This window comes from Oryza sativa, chromosome 1 (genome assembly GCF_034140825.1).
Source record: "Oryza sativa Japonica Group chromosome 1, ASM3414082v1".
Lineage (NCBI taxonomy): Eukaryota > Viridiplantae > Streptophyta > Magnoliopsida > Poales > Poaceae > Oryza > Oryza sativa.
In genome coordinates, this window is record NC_089035.1 from 14,514,193 (window position 1) to 14,533,810 (window position 19,618).

Sequence of the window (19,618 nt, forward strand, 5' to 3'; positions counted from 1 at the left end):
ATGACTATATCGTTTAATATTATTAACCTTTATAGCATTCTATATTATATTTAGCAAAAATATCTTCCTCTTAAAAAAACACTAGTCATATACCTTTTATAAATACAATATCATTAACAAAGATAATAGTTATTATTCCTCATGTAAAAACATAGGTAATATATATTACGGAGCATACACACATGAGCTAGCTGCTTAGTATTCATGTGTAAGTAATAGTGCTGTCTGTAGCAATAATATTATCAAAAATAAATAAGAATGAGAAAAAAAAGAAGAAGATGGAACAACAGAAGAATATAGGGTTAAAGTTTTTAGTTTCACACCATTCACTACAAAGAACAATTTTAATAATATTAGTGTATTATCGATTAATATGAGTATATACCATACCATGGATGTGAGCAACCACCCTCATGTGTTTGGGCTAGTGACTAACCTACTCTTTTTCTTACTTCTTTCGAAGTTCTCTGAACATATTTAGGTAAAAGATGTTATGTTTTGGATAAAAAAGAAACAATTTAACTAGATTATTTTTAGAGAGAGTCCATTCTGTGCCGCTGACTTTGTCCTTGTTCTATAATATGCCACTGAGTTTGTTAAGTTCTACAGCATGTCATTGTATTTTGCTTAAATTCTATAATATACCATCGCCGTCCATTTAGATTCCGTTAGTACTGTATAATTTTGTCCTAATGATTGAAATATCCCTAGGACAAAATTTTCCAAAATTTGGCCGAAAATTCCGAAATATCATATTATAAACTAGGCAGAGAAGTTGCCCATCTCAAACTCTTTAAGTTTTACAATCTGTATAATAAAATTGTATAATGCTAACGGAGGCTAACTAGACGACGATGGTATATTATAGAAGTTAAGCAAAATGCGATGCCATATTAGAACTTGACAAACCCAATGACATATTGTAGAGCAGGGACAAAATCAGTGACACACAATGGATTGTCTCTATTTTTTATGGTTGTTCAGTTAACTACCTATCTACCATGATGCGGCATTCATTTTTAGAAAAAGTTAAATCTTATACTATAAGTCCATATCTTACACATTAAATTACATACACTTATAATATAATTTTCAAATTATAAAATGCCCTATTCTGTTTTATAGGAGAAATATGGAAAAATGATGTATTATCTATTTAATTATGAGAAATATATTAGTCCAAATTAACATATATGTAGAAAATAAAAAACAATATGAAAGAATTACAGAAATACGTACTAATGTAGTTATCATATACTACCTCCGTTTTTTAATAGATGACGCCATTGACTTTTTCTCACATGTTTGATCTCTCGTCTTATTCAAAAAATTTACATAATTATAATTAATTTTGTTATGAGTTGTTTTATCACTCATAGTACTTTAAGTGTGATTTATATCTTATACATTCGCATAAAATTTTTGAATATGACGAATAGTCAAACATGTGAGAAAAAGTCAACGGCATCATCTATTAAAAAACAGAGGCAGTATAATACAATGAGAAAAGAGTCGAATGCTTTATTATTAAGCAAAAATGATGGTATTATTTTTATCATCTTTTAGTGGAATCTATCTAACCATAGTTAATCAGCCTGTGTTAGTAGAAGTCTGTATCGTCATGTATCAACATATCATAAGATTATTAGTTATAGAGAAGTACAGCGGTGTAATCATACTTAGCATATCACGAGACTATCGGGTAATGGACAATTATCTTTAATTGTGCTAGAGAAAAAAAAAAGTACTCCCTTCGTCCCATAAAAAACTAACCTAGGATTGGATGTGACACATCCTAGTAAAACGAATCTAGACATACATATGTTCAGATTTGTTGTACTAGAATGTGCCACACCAGTTCTACATTCGTTTTTTTGACAAAGGAAGTAAATTACAATCCATACTATGTATTCTTAAAAATTCTTAAAAGTTTTCATATAATGGTATCATTTAACCATTTTCATTTACACAATAGCTAACTTTACATTTTAATTTAGACCACCATATTCTATCCATCTCCAAGTCCGGTGACTCAGTAATCACTTCGCACATTAACTCTCTCTCTTTCTCTCTCTCCATTTTCTTTATCCATACGACAGTTGGATAACCGATAGATCTAGCAAGAAAGAGCCCGGATATAGCGCCTTCGTTCTTCGTCGGGTCAGCTCCTGCCTTCCAAAGTCCCTGCAAGCCCGACATCTCCGACCTCAATGGCAACGATAACAATAGTGCGCATCACGATAGGGGAGGAGAAAAAGACTTGTCGGTTACTAGAGGTTAAGGCTGCGCATGTAAAGGCAAAGGAGAAGAACGATGGTGATTCATGGAGAAAGAGCAGTGATGGCGGTGCGTAGAGTGGCAGTTAGCGGTTGCTGGTGGTATGAGGAATTTGTTGTCGACACAATCGTTTAATTTTTTCCTAAGTATTGATGATACATGGGTCACCAGTTATATAAAGAAATAACACTAGCTAGTTTTAAAATACTACCTTGTCCCTAATAAGTGTAGCCGTGAAAATCCGTGTCGAACTTTTGACCGTCCGTTTTTAAAAAATTTTCAAATTTTTAAATAAGATAAAAAGTTAAATGTTGGATGTGAACCTTGTAAAACTATTAGGACGTAGAGAGTGGTAAGTAAAAATATTGAGATAAGGGCAGAGTAGTCGAGTACCTCTCGTTGTCTCCTCCGCTCCTTGCCTCGTTGCGCCGCCGCCAAGACGAGTCGCGGCTGAACAGGGGAGGGCCGGGCGGCGATCTCCATCGCAGCGGAGGGGAGGGGATCCTGGTGCGTCCTCTTTCTGATTCATCTCTCTCTCTCTCCCACCCCACCGGGACTGGAATTTGCTTGCGTTCGTGAACCCTACTAGCTTCTCTTCTAGATCTTCTCCTCCTCCTTAATTTGATAGCCTTAAACCTCTCTTAAATAATTCAGGTAATAACAGTTTGTTTGTTCACCCAAAAGTTTGGGGGTTCAACTGAACCCCCATGTCCCAAGTTGGATCCGCCCCTGGACTTCACTTGTTTGTTGTGTACATCATAACTGGAATTCTGGCTTAATTTTAATGTGATTCTCTATCATTTTTTGTGTTGCTGTACTACAGCTCACTGATTATATGTCCCCTACTGTTGATCGGGTTCAGGTGAATAGTCTATCCTTGGAGGTGCAATAAAAGCAAAACATGTTTGTGAATTTGAAGCCAATTAGTTACTCATATTCATTTTTCTGGCATCTACAACCATGACGATGCTATCAATTCTTGTGAGGAATTTTGCTGGAAACACTAGTTCAAAGTTCAATAAAGTTGCACTGCTGAAGCTGAGTAGGTGGCTATCAGGATCCACTCCCAACACAAATTCATTATCTAGCAAGAAACATAATTTTGACAAGTCTGCTCTGTTGTTCCAAGGCTGTGCAGATGTTAGGTTTCTAAAGAAGATCCACGCTAATGTTTTCACACATGGACTTTGCTGGGATGTGATTCTTGGCTCTAAGATTCTGAGTTGTTATGCTAATTTAGGTGCATTGCATGAGTCAAGGCTTGTTTTTCAGAAAATTGTAAACGATGATATTTCCCTGTGGAATTCAGCCATGGTTGATTATTTTAGAGCAGGTTATCCGGAGGAGGTTATAATTTTGTATAAGAGATTGAAATTGAACCAGATTGGTTTCAATGGGAAAACTATTACTTTTGTTATGAAAAGCTGCACTGAGCTTAAGAATCTGTACTTGGGTAAAGGAGTGCATGCAGATTCACTTAAGCTTGCTCTGTCTGGGAATAAATTCGTCGGCTCCTCCCTCATTGGCTTATACTCCAAGTTTAGCAAGACGAATGATTCACGTGGAGTGTTTGAAGAGATCATCAACAAGGACATTGTTGCTTACACTTCGATGATCACTGGTTATTCAGAAACTGTGGATTCAATTGCATGGAACGCATTTGAAATTGCCACTGATATGCTGCAGAACAACTTGGAAGTAAACCGTGTGACTCTGGTAAGCTTACTGCAAATAGCTGGGAATCTGGGAGCACTTCAGGAGGGTAAATCTCTCCATTGCTACTCCATAAGGAGAGCAATTGGTGTCTCAGATGATATTCTAGAGACCAGCATTGTGAACTTTTATACTCGATGTGGAGCTTATCAGTCAGCGGCTACTGTTCTGCAAAATTCAAAGGGAACTGTTGCTTCATGGAATGCTCTGCTTTCTGGTCTTAATAGAGCTGGACAGAGTTTCAATGCAATCCAGTATTTGCCTGTGATGCTGCATGAGCATAAAGTAACTCCAGATTCTGTCACTTTTGCAAACGTGCTTTCAGCCTGTGCTGAGCTATGCTATTTTTGCTTTGCTGCTAGTATTCATGCCTACTTCATAAGAAGATTTATACCTATGGATGTTGTTTTGACCACTGCACTTATTGAGGTGTACACCAAATGCACAAGAGTCATGAGATCGAAGTATCTCTTTGATCAACTTATTATTAAAGATGTTGTATCCTATAACGCGATGATTTATGGTTACCTACAAAATGACATGGCCAATGAGGCCACCTCATTACTCAATTACATGATGGCAGAAGGTGTTGCTCCAGATTTTGCAACTGTTCTTAGCCTGCTTGCTGCTTTTGCTGACCAAAGAGATTTAGTTAGAGGGAGATGGATCCATGGTTTTGCAATTAGGCATGGGTTTTGTTCAGATGTGGACGTTGAAAATCAAATTCTATATATGTATTCAGCCTGCGGAAAAATTGCAGCAGCAAGGGCTATATTTGACTCATTGGAAAAGAAAAACTTGGTTTCATGGACAGCCATGATGAAAGGTTGCTTATCCAATGGACATGCAGATGAGGTGGTTCAATTATTTCAAGTGATGCAAAAATATGGGGAGAAACCTGATTCTGTTTCTCTTGTAACTGCAGTTCAGGCTGTTTCTGATCTTGGACATCTAAATGGTCTAAAACAAATTCATTGTTTTGTTTACCGTTCCTTGTTGGAGAAAGATAAGATTACTGCTAATTCATTGATAAGTGCATATGCCAAGTGTGGAAAGCTGGATTTGTCAGCAGGTTTGTTCTTTAGTTTGAAATATAGAAACTTGGATACTTGGAATGCAATGATCAGTGCTTATGCAATGCATGGATTCCATATTAACGTGCTTGAAATGTTCAAGCAAATGGAAGAAGAAAACATTCAGCCTGATGAGTTAACATTCTCCACTGTGCTTACTGCTTGCAGCCATGCTGGTCTTGTCAAGGATGGTTGGCGTATTTTCAATTCCATGACCTCAGTATATTCAGTTCTTCCACAGGAAGAGCATTACGGTTGCATGGTTGACTTGTTGGGTCGTGCTGGGCATCTAGAAGATGGATACAAATTTATAAAGCTATCTACCTTAAAAGATAAATCCACTATATTTTGTGCTCTGCTCTCTGCTTGCAGAACTCATGGAAATACACGACTTGCACATGCTATTAGCAAAGAGCTCCTTGAGCATGGACCTCAGAATCCAGGTATTTATGCTCTGATTTCAGAAGTATATGCTCAGGAAGGGCAGTGGAACGAAGTTGCTAATACAAAGGCCAGAGCTGATTTAAGTGGGTTAAAGAAACATCCTGGTTCTAGTTTGATTGAATCAATGGAGCAAGGAATGCCCTGACGTCGGCATGTTGCACTTATGGTGTGGGAATTTTTCACTATGGCCTGTTTGAAATTCTTACTTTACAAATGGACCCATGCAAAAACTATCGCAGGAATGGACCTTGGGTTATTATCGATTATGCAGTGCCAGGTCAAACCAGTTGGCAGAATGACACTTCCTGGAGACTTACATTACATTGTAGAGGGGTCAGCTCCAAGCTCGTAGGCGCTGATCCTGGGGCAACACAATCATGGATTGAGGCTGTAGTGGTCTATCCCACTCTCTGCCTGCCCTCCTCCCTCATGCAAAGAACAGAGGTGCATGACCCTCAAATCCCTCTCAAATTAGCCCCAAATCAAAGGGTTTTCTGTGGACTTCACATGGAGATCGTGTTGGAAGGTATATTCTCCCTTGTTCCCCTCATTTTGTTATTTTGATGGTTGATTTGAGCAAATTAGGGTGAAACCCTGGTATTTATTTGGATTTATTTATGCAAAAAAAGGTGGATGAGTATATTAGTTTTATTGGATGAATTAAACTCAGGTTATCAATATGTGATTGAGTATATCAGGAAGATTAGTTTCTATGAACTTTAATTTTAGTTGACTTCCGTTGCAATGACGGGAAGAAAAACCATTTCGCTCAACTGTAAAATCATGGTTCTTAAGTCATAAAGTCGAGTTGAGATACCCTCTACTGTCTTGGAGACTACCATATCTAGCTATTACTATACATAGCTATTACTTCTACTGCTAATATGTTACTATGTGCTGTGCCTGATGGAACCGATGCAGCTCTCCGCTCATCTACCTTCCAATCAGTAATAGCGGGCCTGGTAGGCCAAGCCTCCCAAGCGATTCACTGTTGCTGCCTTTGCTCCATTGCGTCTTCTGCTGCCAACAAGTCGATTCGTGCGTCATACTCCCTGACTCCCTGACGACTAGTCACAAGACTTGATTACAGGTGTGTAAAATAAATAAATTGCATCATAACTATCAGAATCCTTGCATTGGATGGAAAAGAACAAGTATCAAGTAACCCAACAGTGCTTCATCCTATATAAGATGTGCATTCCCATCTCTTGTATTTTATTTCTCCCTGAGCGCACACTTGAAACATTAAGTTTTAACTTAGGGATGTCTGGCTGGAACTGAGAACTGATGCTTGCATCGAAGTGGCAAGATTGTTGAAGATTTGTGGGTGCCTTGTCAGTGGCAGTATCTTTTTAGCTGTTGGCCTGTTGCGATATTCAGTTACTCATTTCTTTCTTCTCAATAGATTTCTTGAACTCTGACAGATAGCTGTTTGATGTTTCTTCCTCAACGACTTCAGGATGTATGTTTGATTTTTTTAAAAAAAATTATTATTGCTCTTCAATTACTTTACTCTCAGGTTACTTAGCCGATATCAAATGAGCAATGGTTCAAGATGTGGAGAGAAGATTCCACATTGGTTGCCTCGCCATGGTCACTTCTCCACATGCAGCTAGGATCGCTTCAAAAAGAACTGTAGCCGGGAACACATTTGTCGTATGTATCACTTACTCATTACTGTTCAGCGCAAAGTTAGTCTAGTTTATTCTGGTTTTGTTTAACATGCCTTATATAGAAAGAAAAAACCTAAAAAATGCTTCCTTCGATCTTGAAGATAATATTGAGGAGTTGGTGATACCAATGTCATCGCGTTGGAGATCAAGATCGAACTCTTGAAATTGGGGACTAGCTTACATGTTTGATACTGAGACGCTTGATGACGATGAGGTGGTCAGCAACCTCAACTGCCGTCCGGTATATTCTCACAATCTCACTCCCCCAACTTAAGCATCCAAGGAGAAGAATGGCCTCCTCTGAATCAACATGAAATTTTTACTTGCTTTTGCAGGATTCATGAAGTGACGCTAAAAAGTTTTCACTTGTAAATCAACACAACTTATTGTTGGGAAAGGAGACAAATGGTGAATGGTGAAATGATTCAGATGGCTGCTAGATCAGCTATATCTATTGTTGCTCTTACACTAAATTATAAAATGGCAAGGAAAAACCGGATGCAAAACCACGGAAAGGGTGGCATAAACCGCCTAAAGGAATTCTCAAGGTAAATGTGGATGCTTCTTTTGACATTGTTTCGAGTATAGGACGAGCTGGAGCAGTCATATGAGATGCACAAGGAAATTTTATAGCTGGTTCTTGCAGGCACTTGCCTCATGTTGCTGATGCAACGATGGCAGAAGCCTACGCCCTCAAGTAAGGACTCGTTCTTGCCCAGCAGATTGGTTGTCAAAATATTATTACCCAAACAGATTGCTTGCAAGTGGTGGAAAACTGGAAACGATGCAAGATGGAGGCTTTCGGCAACTTTGGTAGTGATTTTTTACTGATGCAATATTTTGATTTGTGATTTTGTAGAAGTTTCTGTTAAGCCCTGTAATAGGGAAGCCAATGTTGTGGCACAAGTTCTAGCTAAACATGCGTCTAATTTAAAGAGTTCTTGTAATTGGGTTGATGGCCACCCATATCAATAAAACACGCCAAATGGCTTCCAAAAAAAAGAATCAACAGAAAACTTGTTTGGACAAAACAGTTTATCCAAGTGAGCTGGATGGCTGTGGATTCTGGGTGAACTTATGCGTGATATGGGAGGGGGAAAGCGTTGAGTATTGGTGAATTGTCCAGGATCTCTAGTTGGTACAAACAAATATGGTATCAGAACCAAGGGGATTGGGATTGGGTGACATATGGTAGGTATATCACAAGGTGATATAGGGTGAATCTCGGCCCTCCAAAATAAATCCAATGGCCGAGATTCGTCCACGTCATCACGATGCTGCGGAGAACTTTCGGTGCTATATGACTGAAATTGTAATCTTTAAATGTTATGGAACTAATTTTGCCTAAATAAAATAAAATAAAACCAAATATAACTATAAAATTGATTCTAAAATGGACTAAAATTGCACGTGGCATAGGATTTCAATTTAAGGCATCTAAAATCTGAAAAATCTTTTCAAGGCCAAATTACCCAAATCACCGAAATTTCAAAATTCATCCACATTTCAAAGAAGAAACTACATATTCCAACAGCGAGCACGAAAGCAACAAACTTGCTCTTTGTTCATTCTGTTGGGAAGACTCTTTATTCTCATAATCATGCCGGTTGCCATTTGGTGTGGATTATTTTTGGATGGAGTGGAAACTTTCAGCATAACCAAATCTTCAAGTTTCAATTGGATTATTAACATAAACTTCCGTTTGGTTATAAAACACAATAAAAAAATCAATGAAAGAGGAGTTTGGCTGTAGGTGTCATATATGGTTTAAATTCTGAAGGGTGGCACCAGTGAAAACTGACCATTTTGGCGAAGACCCTGATCCAACTGAACACCAGTCGCCACGGTTCACAAAAACCGATGAAAACTGCTTGATTTTTACGGAATTTGGAGGTTTCTAGCCTTCTTGAATTGACTAATCGCTCGGTTTATATAAGCCATTATACTTTAAAAAAATCAAAGTGAACTTCAAGTTTTTTTATAAAAATTATCAAATATCATAAGTTTTTGAACAGTTTTCATCAAAACCGGGGAAACTAGGAGCGGTTTCCAATCCGACAACAGCTTTGATGAACCGTGCTGAACACTACCCACCTTAGATACAGTACATCCCTCGATCCGTCTCAATCACCAAGATGACGCTCAATTCGCTACTTGGAGATTCTAATAGCATTCCAGGATGAGAAAACTGAAACTGAAATTAAACTGAATTCGCGTCTCTGTCGGAGAAGGCGATTGATCGATCGTCAGGACACAGACAGACGAAGTCCACCCAACCGCTGGAAGAAAAAAGCCCCATGTTCCAAGGCGAGCAGGGCATCCATCCATCTTACATATTCCAACAGCGAGCACGAGAGCGACGCCGCACCAACACGGCAAGTCAGCAGCAACCGAATCGTTTTGCTGCCAACAGAAAAGGACTCAACAAAGTACTCAGAAAATGAAACCTCTCTTTTTGCTTTTTTTTAATCCATTATTATCTTTTTTTATAAAAAACAAGAAGAGAGCCTCTCATCAAAAACCTACTATTCCCTCTGGTCCGAATTATATTTGCACTATTAAAAAATATAAGGATTTCTACGTTGTTTAGCAAACAATAACGTTCAGTCAAGAGAATTTTCTCTAAGTCACTTAGTTTGTTAATTTTTAAATTTTGAATTATTTAGATTCCCTCCGTTTATAAGCATGTAATTGGCTCTAAAATCATTGAAATGATAAAATCATATAAATAAGTGCTCCCTCCTTCCAAAAGTTTAAGTCTTATTTCATTTTTTGGTTTTTCCAAACGTTTATAGTCACTATGTGCTATATTAAATTCTTGATCAGAACCAAAAAATCATTTTAGTACTTAGTGGTTACATGTTTATTGGTTTTGTCACATGATGAATGAATTAACTACATCTTGATCTTGGTGAAAAAAAATAAGAATTAGACTTTTGAAAGGAGGGAGTACACGAATCTTTATATAGTGGTATAAATCATTTAAATGGTTTTAAGCATGCATCATCATGACGATGTATATAAGCATACGAGTATATGTATGGTGGTACTATGTGAAATGCAGATATCATAATATAGTGATATAAATCATTTAAATGGTTTCAAGCATGCATCATTATGACGATGTATATAAACATACGAGTATATGTATGGTGGTACTATATGAAATGCAGATGTCGTAAGTGTCGTTGTAATAGGCTGTGTTTACATCCAAAGTTTGGATCCAATCTTAAGTCATTTTCCATCACATCAACCTGTCATATACACACAACTTTTCAGTCACATCATCTCCAATTTCAACCAAAATCCAAACTTTGGATCCAACTAAACACAGCCATAAGAGCAGGTACAATAGCAGGCTATTAGCCAGCTATAAACATATTTTAATGAGATAAACGATGAGAGAGAAGAGCAGCGGGCTACAGATCTATAGCCAGCTGCAGCACGGACTCCAAGACACACTGTGTGTATGATAGGTGGGACAATGTATTAATAGTATAGTAAGCAACTATTGTATGAACTGATTATTAGATTGACTATAAATGAATTGGAGTTAGCAGTGGGTTATACTATTAGACTTGCTCTCATAACAAACCCAACTGTGCGCTGGATGGGCATGCTAATTTGCTGACAGCCTTTGTCCACCGATGACAGGTACTTTTCCTAGGACCCCACGAGCACCTCCCCCTCCTGCTTCCTGAATGTGTATGCCACTTTTGCTTTCTTTCCTCCGAATAGTAGTAGCAGCAGGCAGCACTAGTGCTAATCATCATCAAGCAGAGAGACCAACGACGATGAGCATGAGATGGAGCGCAGTGTCGGTGATTAAGCCTTTTTTAATCACAGAGTGTTCCATCCCCAATTGGCCACCAATCCCAACCAATAAAGCCACCACTATTCTATTCTATAGTACTATTTCTATTCCTTTCTCACCTCTGGCCCAGGCTCGAAAGCAGCTTCCGAAATTCTGAAACTCAAACGGCGCCAGCAGCCATCAGCTGTTGACCATTTCGGCTAACCACGCCAGCTGGCACGGATTTAGTAACAACAATTCAGTTGCGTTTGATCGCATTTTAAAACTGCTAGGCTCTGATTGGTCGCCCATATTGAATAAAAATTAATTTATAGATAAAACTTTGTATTGTTTGCGATTTAAAAGTCAATACTGAAAAAGAAACTATGTTAAAAATATCTTAAAATCTTCAAATAAAATTTAAATTTGACCAATGGGGCTCCTAGCATTATGTTGAGGAAATCCGTGTTCGGAGAAATTGATTAGTACACGTGAAGTGCGTGACAGAGAATTTGCTGCCTCATCTCTCACCGGGTTTTTCATCCTATTTAATGCCCCCCATGTGGCTTGCCGGAGCCGGAGGCCGGTCTGGTACCAGCTATAGTACCAGTACTATACGAAAATACTAGTAGTACTACGATAGTTAATCACGTACTGTACTATATCTTTGAATTTATTTAGGTATTTGGCCATGAGAATTCCTGTAAAATTTATTATCCTGCAGTAATATCAGTACACATGGTGGAAACTAGAAACTAATGGGTTGTGAGTTCAGAATAGCAATCTGGGATAAGAATTGCTCTGAATTTGAACTGAACTGCAAGATTCTACTAATGTTCTTTTCTTGGCGAAAGGGGATGGTTGTGAGAATCAGAGGAGAAGCTTAAAGGCAAGCAATCCCAGCTCTAGTAGCATATCGGAAGGAGTGGATATGAAGTCACCTCGAACCACTTGAGAATCTCCTCGTAAACCGCACCGTGGAATGGTAGATTTTGGAGAGAGAAAAACGAGTTGCCATTGTTAATTCCTCGAGAACAAAAGTTCTAGTTGACTCGCTTGACAATTTTTCTCTCTACAATTCGATACTACCTGCAGATTGGCCATGAACCAATCCTCAGCAGTATCATAACCTGCTAAACTAGATTTGCAACAAGGATGCAACAGGAGAGGGGGAAAAAAGAGTAGTTACTAATCTGGAAACAAACGAATGGAGTAGTAGTAATTAGGAGAAGAACTCGTGAAAATCAAAAGAACAGACAGGTAGTAGTAGCATATCATCCTTGAACGAATGACAAATCTAATCCATCAGTTTATACACGACTTAATTCATAATAATATAAGAATCCAATCGCAATATACAGGGGGCACACATCTTCTTCTCAGTTCTCACTCGATTCGATTCGTGGGCACCGACCCAGACCAATTCTTTCACGGTTAAAACAGCGACAAGGAAACGAAAGAAAAGGGGGGGAAAAAGAAAAAGAAAAAGTAGAAGACGAGGCAAACGAACTTTGAATAATCCCGGTTTGAGCAGAGCAGCGGGTGGTGGCGGAGGTGGGTTAGCCGCGGCAGCGGGTGATGGCGGAGCAGCCGCGGGAGTAGGGGTTGGCCTGGCCGCCAGGGCGGCAGTTGTAGTAGGAGGCGCCGCGGACGGAGCACGGCGTGGTGTCGCGCCGCAGCGCGCCGTAGCTGATGTACCCCTGCCCCTGCAGCACCCGCCTCACCACCGCGGCGCCGTCGGCCGCCGCATCCTCGGAGGAGAACCCGAAGCTGTCCTCCTCGCCGCCGCCGCCGCCGCCGCCGACCCCGAGCTCCCAGGCGAGCGGCACCTCCCCCGCCGCCGCCGCTCCCCCGGCCACCGCCAGGAGCAGCGCCAGCAGCAGCGCGGACGCCGCCAGTAGGGATTTCGCCATTGGCTCCTTCGGATTCGGTCGCCTCTTGCCCTGCCTGCCTTTGGTGTTTGCTTGCTCGGTGGTGGTGGTGGTGGGTGGTTTAAGCGTTAATGGTGGTGGTGGTGGTCGCCGGGCGGCGCGCGGGTGGTGGGTTTATTATAGGAGAGAGAGAGACAGAGAGAGAGACATTGAGAATAGTAGAGGAGGAATGCGCGTGAAGAGGGGAGCGCTGCGGCGTGGGGCCCAAGTGCCCAACCGAGTTGCGTGCACCGCGTCGCGTTAGGTTTGGAGTCGGAGCCGCGGGAGGGATACGGTATTTGGCGAAAATATACAGAAACCAATGGCATGTGTTTGGCACAGCTCAAAAAGCTCAGCTAAACGGTCTCTAGCTCCAACAAAAATAAAATCAGAGTTGGGTAGAGCTATCTCACGAAATTAACTAGAAAGTTAGATTTTGATTTAGTCTGCTTCATAACTCCACTCCAGACCCAACTCGTAGAGCTAAATTTAGGAGTTGGAGCTCTACCAAACATATCCTAAATAAATGTTCTTAGGTTCGTTCATGTTATCACGAGTAAAATTTTTTTTCTCATAGATATAGTTAAACTTTTACTCATAGTGACGTAGAATAATCTTAAACGTTTATTTTTTTTATCCAACAATAATTATCAGGTTTTCAGTATATATATATATATATATATATATATATATATATATATATATATATATATATATATATATATATATATATATATATATATATATATATATATATATATATATATATATATATATATATATATATATATATATATATATATATGTGATTTGCACTGCATAGTATTTTCTCTGGTATTTGTGGGTCGCGTCAGGCTGACCTGGCTCTGGCTGAGTACTGCGGCAACGGCAAGCGGCAGCAATAATGCCTGCAGGGCAGACGCAGCGATCATGCCGGCAGCGCAGACGCAGCGGCCGGTGGTTCGCCGCCGATGACCATGGTCTCAGAACACTCTTCGTGGTGGAAAAATTGAAGGAAAAAAAACATATAATTAAGCACGGTGGTTCAATCCGGAGACGGAGACTCCGGTTGCTAGTTGTTGGTTGGATGATCGATGAACGATGATCTTGCCGTTCCACTGGCCGCGGCTGCGGCTGCGGCTGACGAGGGGCTTGCTGCTCTGGTCTGTCAGCTTCGCACATTCGCATCGCGCGCGCGCGCACACGGTCACCTCCGCCCACATCGCCCGTCCCGACCAAGACTAGTGGAAGTGTGCAGCTTGCTTCCTTCCGATAGCCGCTCTCATCGGATCTCTCGCATCATTCAGCAGGAGGCGTACGTACCAGTGCATCATTGCACTGACTTCTAACTAACCCGATGGTGTGGACAGTGCCTGTCGAGAAAAAAAAATAAAAGGTTAAAATAACAGAATTGTTCACAAATATAAATAGGAGTACAAAACATTTTTGCTCTCTATTTGTTCACAGACATAAATGACTTTTAAGTAGTACTACTTATTTCATCCATCACCTTCTATTTTTCTTTCTCATCTTATCTCAATTACCCTATATCCCCACCTCTCTTTTTTTTTCTTTATCCTTAATCTCTCCAGATATACTAGGAGTGATTGAGAGAAGGGAAAAGAAAAAAAATTAAAAAGATACGTAAAATGAGGTGAGTCATAAGCACATGATTAACTGAGTATTGATCATTTTAAAATTTAAAAAGAATTAGTATGATTTTTAAAGAAATTTTTCTATAAAACATTTTTTTTAAAAAAAAACACTGTTTAGCAATTTTCAAAAAGTGTGAGCATAAAAAAAAAGAAAAATCTTCTCCATTTCCATCCTAAACAAACATTATGTTAAAAAGACTTTTATATATATATATATAGAGCGAGTATAGCTTATAGGAGAAACGCAATAACTACTACTTACTACTACCCCTACATTTCATATTGTAAGACTTTTAAGACTCACCTAGATTAATCCATTGATCAATATACATGTTTTCTATATGTGTCTAGATTCATTAACATTTATATGAATTTGGATAATGCTAGAAAGTCTTACATTGTGGAACGGAGGAAGTATCTAAAAACTTAGTCTCTTTCCTCTCCGTCTCTCGCGGCGGGTAGTCACCAGCAAGGGTAGAGGAGGGTGATTTTCCAGGGAGCCATCAGATCCCTATAGTCGAGTTCATCCTATTTTAAATTGAGTTTATCTCATATTATGACGTCCTCTTTCCATTTCCTGTATAGTTCAGTGGAGATGTCAACATCCATATTCTTTGTCTTAGCCGCCTCCTTCCATGGTCAGCCTGAGCTCTAAAGACAGAGCTTGCTTTACCTTCTCTGCCTTACGCCATCTAGATGGCTAATACGAGGTTATTCACTGGTGTTTGGGTCGACAAGTGCAGCAGATTTGCCTAGTGGTGGGAGGTCTTCTTCCTCCACAAGGACGAGATGGTGCTGGCCATTCAAATCCTCTGACGAGTTTGATGCTGCCAATTCGGTGTCCTTCTTTGTCTCCGACCGAGCATTTTCAAGGTTAGACTGAAGCTTGTTTTGTTCATTGGGTTCACTTCAACCTCCACTTATGAGATGCCCTTGTTGAATTTGCAGCTTGATGGTAGTTAACCTTGTCCTTGCTGTCACACGAGTTCATCGTCGGACGAGAGATCATCAGTGCTCCTCTCGACAACGCGAACTCGCTTTCCTTTTTTGAGGGCCACCTGTTTCGCCAAAGCTTGTTTTTATGACCTAGCACTCCCCCAATGTATTGTGTATTGGGCACCATTGTAGTACTGGTTTGTCGCCTTGAAGAGCTGGGCGCTTTGGGGGTGGGTTCGCTTGTACTTCAATCTACGCCTTACGCTTTCTTTTCTTTTTGCGATTTTGTTTCTTTTTCTTGCTAGACTCCAGTGCGTCCTTCTTGGCCGACGACTGTTTCTGCTCGGCCACCTTGCCCTTTCCATCTTTCCACCTGAGAGCGTCTGCGTGATTAACCATTAGTCGAAACTTAAAATTCTGTGCTCATAAGGATCCAAGCCCAAATACAACCTATACTTGGTGCCATTCATGCGGGGGTTATTAATGCCGCCGATCCCCAGCTCCCGCTCCCGCTCCCAGCTGGCCGGCGCCTGGCCCGCCCCCGCGGCCAGCGCGAGGACGCACGCCGCGGCTACGGCGGCCACGGTCGCGGCTCTTGCCATGGCGCGCCTGTCTGCCTCTTCCCGCGTCTTCCCGGCTGCAGCTATAGCGTACGTAATGCTCTCTTTGTTTGACGTTTGTAGTACAAGTGAGTGGCAGGTTTCACATGATGTGTTCAATAGAATGGTTGTAAGTGACAGTAAGTTACACATTTATTTTGGGGGTAGCATCTAGCATGCTGCATGGTTACATATAAGCATCTAGGTGTGGATTCAGACATTCAGTGCTGTCCCTTCTTATCATTTTTATTTTACAGCATTGGCGTTACTTCGTGGAGCACAATTTAGTTTGATGAATTATGAATGCTTTTGTTGGTTTTCCTTACTTTTGGGTAGATCAAATGCATTTTGATCTTGATATGTGTACATTTTCCGGTAGCTCGATTCCATTTGATGTTTGTATGGTCACTTTTGGAGTAGCTACAGTAGGAGCTAGGATTTTGGAGTTGTCAAATCTGAAGCCAAGTGAGTTAGCATGGATGAAAATACATGAGCAACAACTATTCTTGGATCTGTTTTTCTATATATAAAAAATACGGTATACCAAACCATGCGTCAATTTTCTGCCCATATATTAAAACTTACATATCAAATCTTTATTGTTACATATAACTAATTTTGTGCAACTGAAGATGCATGGCGAGGTTGTCCTCAATGAGAGGATACATGACAAGGTTTGCAATGAGCAATTTATTCCTGAAGAACATACTAATGGGGTGAAAATTGATTTGGGAATTTAGATGGTTTTGTTGTGTTGTCTCCGTTTGCTTCTGTAGTTGTTGCTTCCATTCAGTTTGCAATGGCATCAATTGGTTTGTACTGAAATTCTGTTACTAGACTTAATTTCTTGGTGACATGCAGCTAACTAATGCCAGTGAGTATTGTTCTTGTTATGCTTGCATGAAAGCAATAAATGGATATATTCATAAATAAACTCCATGTGTATGTAATCGTTTTTTTTTGGACACATGTGTATGTAGTCTAAACCTCGCTATATGCAATGAATGCAAGCAGCCATGCTTTAGACAATGCTTTTCATTTTTTTCTTTTTGATCGAGAGCATGTACATATTTGGTGCAATGTTAACCAAAAGCCTATTTTTTGGCTTTACATTTTTGGACAAAAGGCATTACGCCCGGCTTTACTGAAAGCTTAAATTGGTGATGCAGAAAAGTACAGAGAAAATGCTGGGTTTTCCATCTTAACCTGCAGGCTCAAAACAAAATAAAACCAACTGCTTTAATTAGAACACCACACATCCAGACCACACCACCTGAAAACTACAGGCAAGCAGCGACAGAAGACAAGCTACAGGAGGTGCTTGGACAAAAGCATAACACTACTGAAAACCAACAAAAACAAAAACAAAACCAAAGACTGAAAAAATGTAATATGACCACTATGGAAAACCGTATAGAATGGCGTGCAAATCTGAACGGTTGCTCTGATCAGTGATCACTTTCTGGTGAGGCTTTATTGACTATAGATGTTATCCTTGAGAGCCAATATTTCAAGCAAATCTGACTTGCTCTCTCTATAATATTTATTCCACAATTGTTCCATTTGATTTTCTCTCAGCAAATCTGGACTGCAGATTTGAACAAACCCAAGCAAAATCAATGAAATAATCATTTAGCAATATGGTCATTTTGCTTGATACTATCGCAAAGATCACAATGGTAGAAAATAGCCCGGACATCATTTTAACAAACGATATTTCTTGGGGGAAAAAAGAGAGATAATTTTAACAAGCGACCGTGTTTTTCGATTGGCACATTTTAAAATGTTACTTTCCTGATCTTCCCTTGTTAATATCATGCATGCTAGCTACTACAACCAACAAGAAAGCAAGGAGAGAAATGGACTATTTGGAACAAGAAGTAATAATTCACAAAGGACAGGACAGCTAATCATCCATGAATGATGAATTGATGAATCCATCCATCAAATTAGGAGAATACACGATTTATTTATAATTGATACAGAGTAGGAGTACCGGACACATGTACAGTGTACATCTCTCTTGACTTTAGATTAGCGGGCACCAATCCCTACCAATTCGTTCACATTTCAAAAGGAGACGAACAATAAAAGAAGACAAAAATAAACAAAATATGTATAGAGTAGACGAGACGAACTTTGAATCACAAATCCCAATTTCAACAGTTTTGGTGGTGGCAGCTGGATGGATGGATCATCCCCTGCACTGGGTGATGGCGGAGCAGCCGCGGGAGTAGGGGTTGGCCTCCGCGCCGGGCTGGCAGTTGTAGTAGGACGCGCCGCGCACGGAGCACGGCGTCGTGTCGCGCCGCAGCGCGCCGTAGCTGATGTAGCTCCCCTGCTGCAGCACCCGCCGCACCACCGCGGTGGCGCTGTCCGCCGCCTCCTCACCCGGGAAGCCGAACGCGTCGTCGGCGCCGACAACCCCGAGCTCCCAGCTCAGCGGCACCTCGCCCGGCGCCGCGTCGGCTCCCCCGGTGGCCAGCGCGATGAGCAGCGCCAGCAGCAGCAGCGCGGGCGCCGCCACGATGGCGGGTCTCGCCATGGCGCTCGACGCGGAGGAGGAGGAAGAGGAGGAGGGAGGAGGAGGAGGAGGAGGAATTGGTTGCTTGCTTTGGTCGACGTCGCGCGCGTCGTAATGGTGGTGGTGGTCGCCGGCCGCCGGGTTTAATTATAGGAGACAGAGGAAGGGGGTTGGCGGGGTTGTTTGGAGGCTGAAAATTTCAATCAATATTCTAATAATATACTCTATACAACTATATAAGAAATGGTAAGGTAACGCAAAATTGAAGCAATCAAGACACTCTTTTATAATCTCAACATGTCTAACTATTACCCTTTTCTCTCTCTCTCTTATTCTCCCGATGCCAATTTAAACCATAAAATTATGGATGAATAGCAAATGTGGTACTCCAAGTTTCATCTCAGACTCAGTTTAGTCCTTAATCTTTTAGTCTATCCATGCTATACCTTCAAATTTTCATTTTAGTTCAAATTTATTTTTAAATCCACTTAGAAACCACATAGCTAAACATAGTCTTTTTTCATTGAAATTTGCATGCAATGAATTTGTTTATAGATAATGCATAGTAGTTTATGTAAAATGAAAATAAGTACGTGCTTCCAAGTGTATATATGATAGCCATTAAGCTCAACCTTTATGTGCACATGTTGAAATAATAGGAAGTACATCTGCAGTGCTATTTATTCATATTGTTTATCTCTTTTCTAATGTATGCATATTAAGGGCAAAGGGAAAATTTTCTAATAGAAACGTTGACTAGAAATATCCATGTGGCATATTAAGTGGGTCCAAGAATAATTTTAAACCAAAATAAATACTTTTAAAGGATTTATATGTACAAAATAAAACCTGAAGGACTAACTTTAGCGTCTGGTAAAACTTGAGGGACTAGATTGGCTATTCACCCTCAAATTATTATCAAAGAATGGTTGACACTTGACAATTTCAATATTTTTCAATTATCAAAGAGAACTAATGAAATATTAAATGAGAATTATAAAAAAGATTCAATATAGTGGTC

The 19,618-nt window shown here is 40.1% G+C and overlaps 3 protein-coding genes and 1 long non-coding RNA gene across 8 annotated transcripts; 2 read left to right on the plus strand and 2 right to left on the minus strand.

Annotated features, from left to right (window-relative positions):
* Positions 1-2,644: 2,644 nt before the first annotated feature.
* LOC4326018 (putative pentatricopeptide repeat-containing protein At3g01580) lies at positions 2,645-8,182 on the plus strand. Of its 5 annotated transcripts, XM_015786261.3 has the most exons (8): positions 2,645-2,784; positions 3,140-6,033; positions 6,429-6,597; positions 6,769-6,886; positions 7,027-7,163; positions 7,282-7,421; positions 7,516-7,728; positions 7,827-8,182. In XM_015786261.3, the coding sequence occupies exon 2, from the start codon at positions 3,238-3,240 to the stop codon at positions 5,650-5,652; it is 2,415 nt and encodes an 804-aa protein (XP_015641747.1). In that variant the 5' UTR covers positions 2,645-2,784; positions 3,140-3,237; the 3' UTR covers positions 5,653-6,033; positions 6,429-6,597; positions 6,769-6,886; positions 7,027-7,163; positions 7,282-7,421; positions 7,516-7,728; positions 7,827-8,182. The 5 variants fall into 5 exon arrangements, with proteins under 5 accessions (XP_015641747.1, XP_015641740.1, XP_015641732.1 ...); XM_015786254.3 differs by having other exon boundaries at positions 6,769-7,163; positions 7,814-8,182; XM_015786246.3 differs by having other exon boundaries at positions 6,769-7,163.
* A 4,035-nt stretch (positions 8,183-12,217) lies between these two features.
* LOC4326019 (rapid alkalinization factor) lies at positions 12,218-12,993 on the minus strand. The gene has a single exon (XM_015786277.3). The coding sequence runs from the start codon at positions 12,884-12,886 to the stop codon at positions 12,533-12,535; it is 354 nt and encodes a 117-aa protein (XP_015641763.1). The 5' UTR covers positions 12,887-12,993; the 3' UTR covers positions 12,218-12,532.
* A 2,210-nt stretch (positions 12,994-15,203) lies between these two features.
* On the plus strand, positions 15,204-16,370 carry LOC136357102 (uncharacterized). The gene is made up of 2 exons (XR_010742177.1): positions 15,204-15,411; positions 15,487-16,370. It is a non-coding gene; the product is annotated as an uncharacterized lncRNA (long non-coding RNA).
* Positions 16,371-18,022: 1,652 nt separating this feature from the next.
* Positions 18,023-18,716, minus strand: LOC4326020 (protein RALF-like 33). Its single transcript, XM_015786287.3, has one exon. It carries the CDS (start codon positions 18,616-18,618, stop codon positions 18,268-18,270), a length of 351 nt encoding a protein of 116 aa, XP_015641773.1. The 5' UTR covers positions 18,619-18,716; the 3' UTR covers positions 18,023-18,267.
* Between the last annotated feature and the right edge of the window lie 902 nt (positions 18,717-19,618).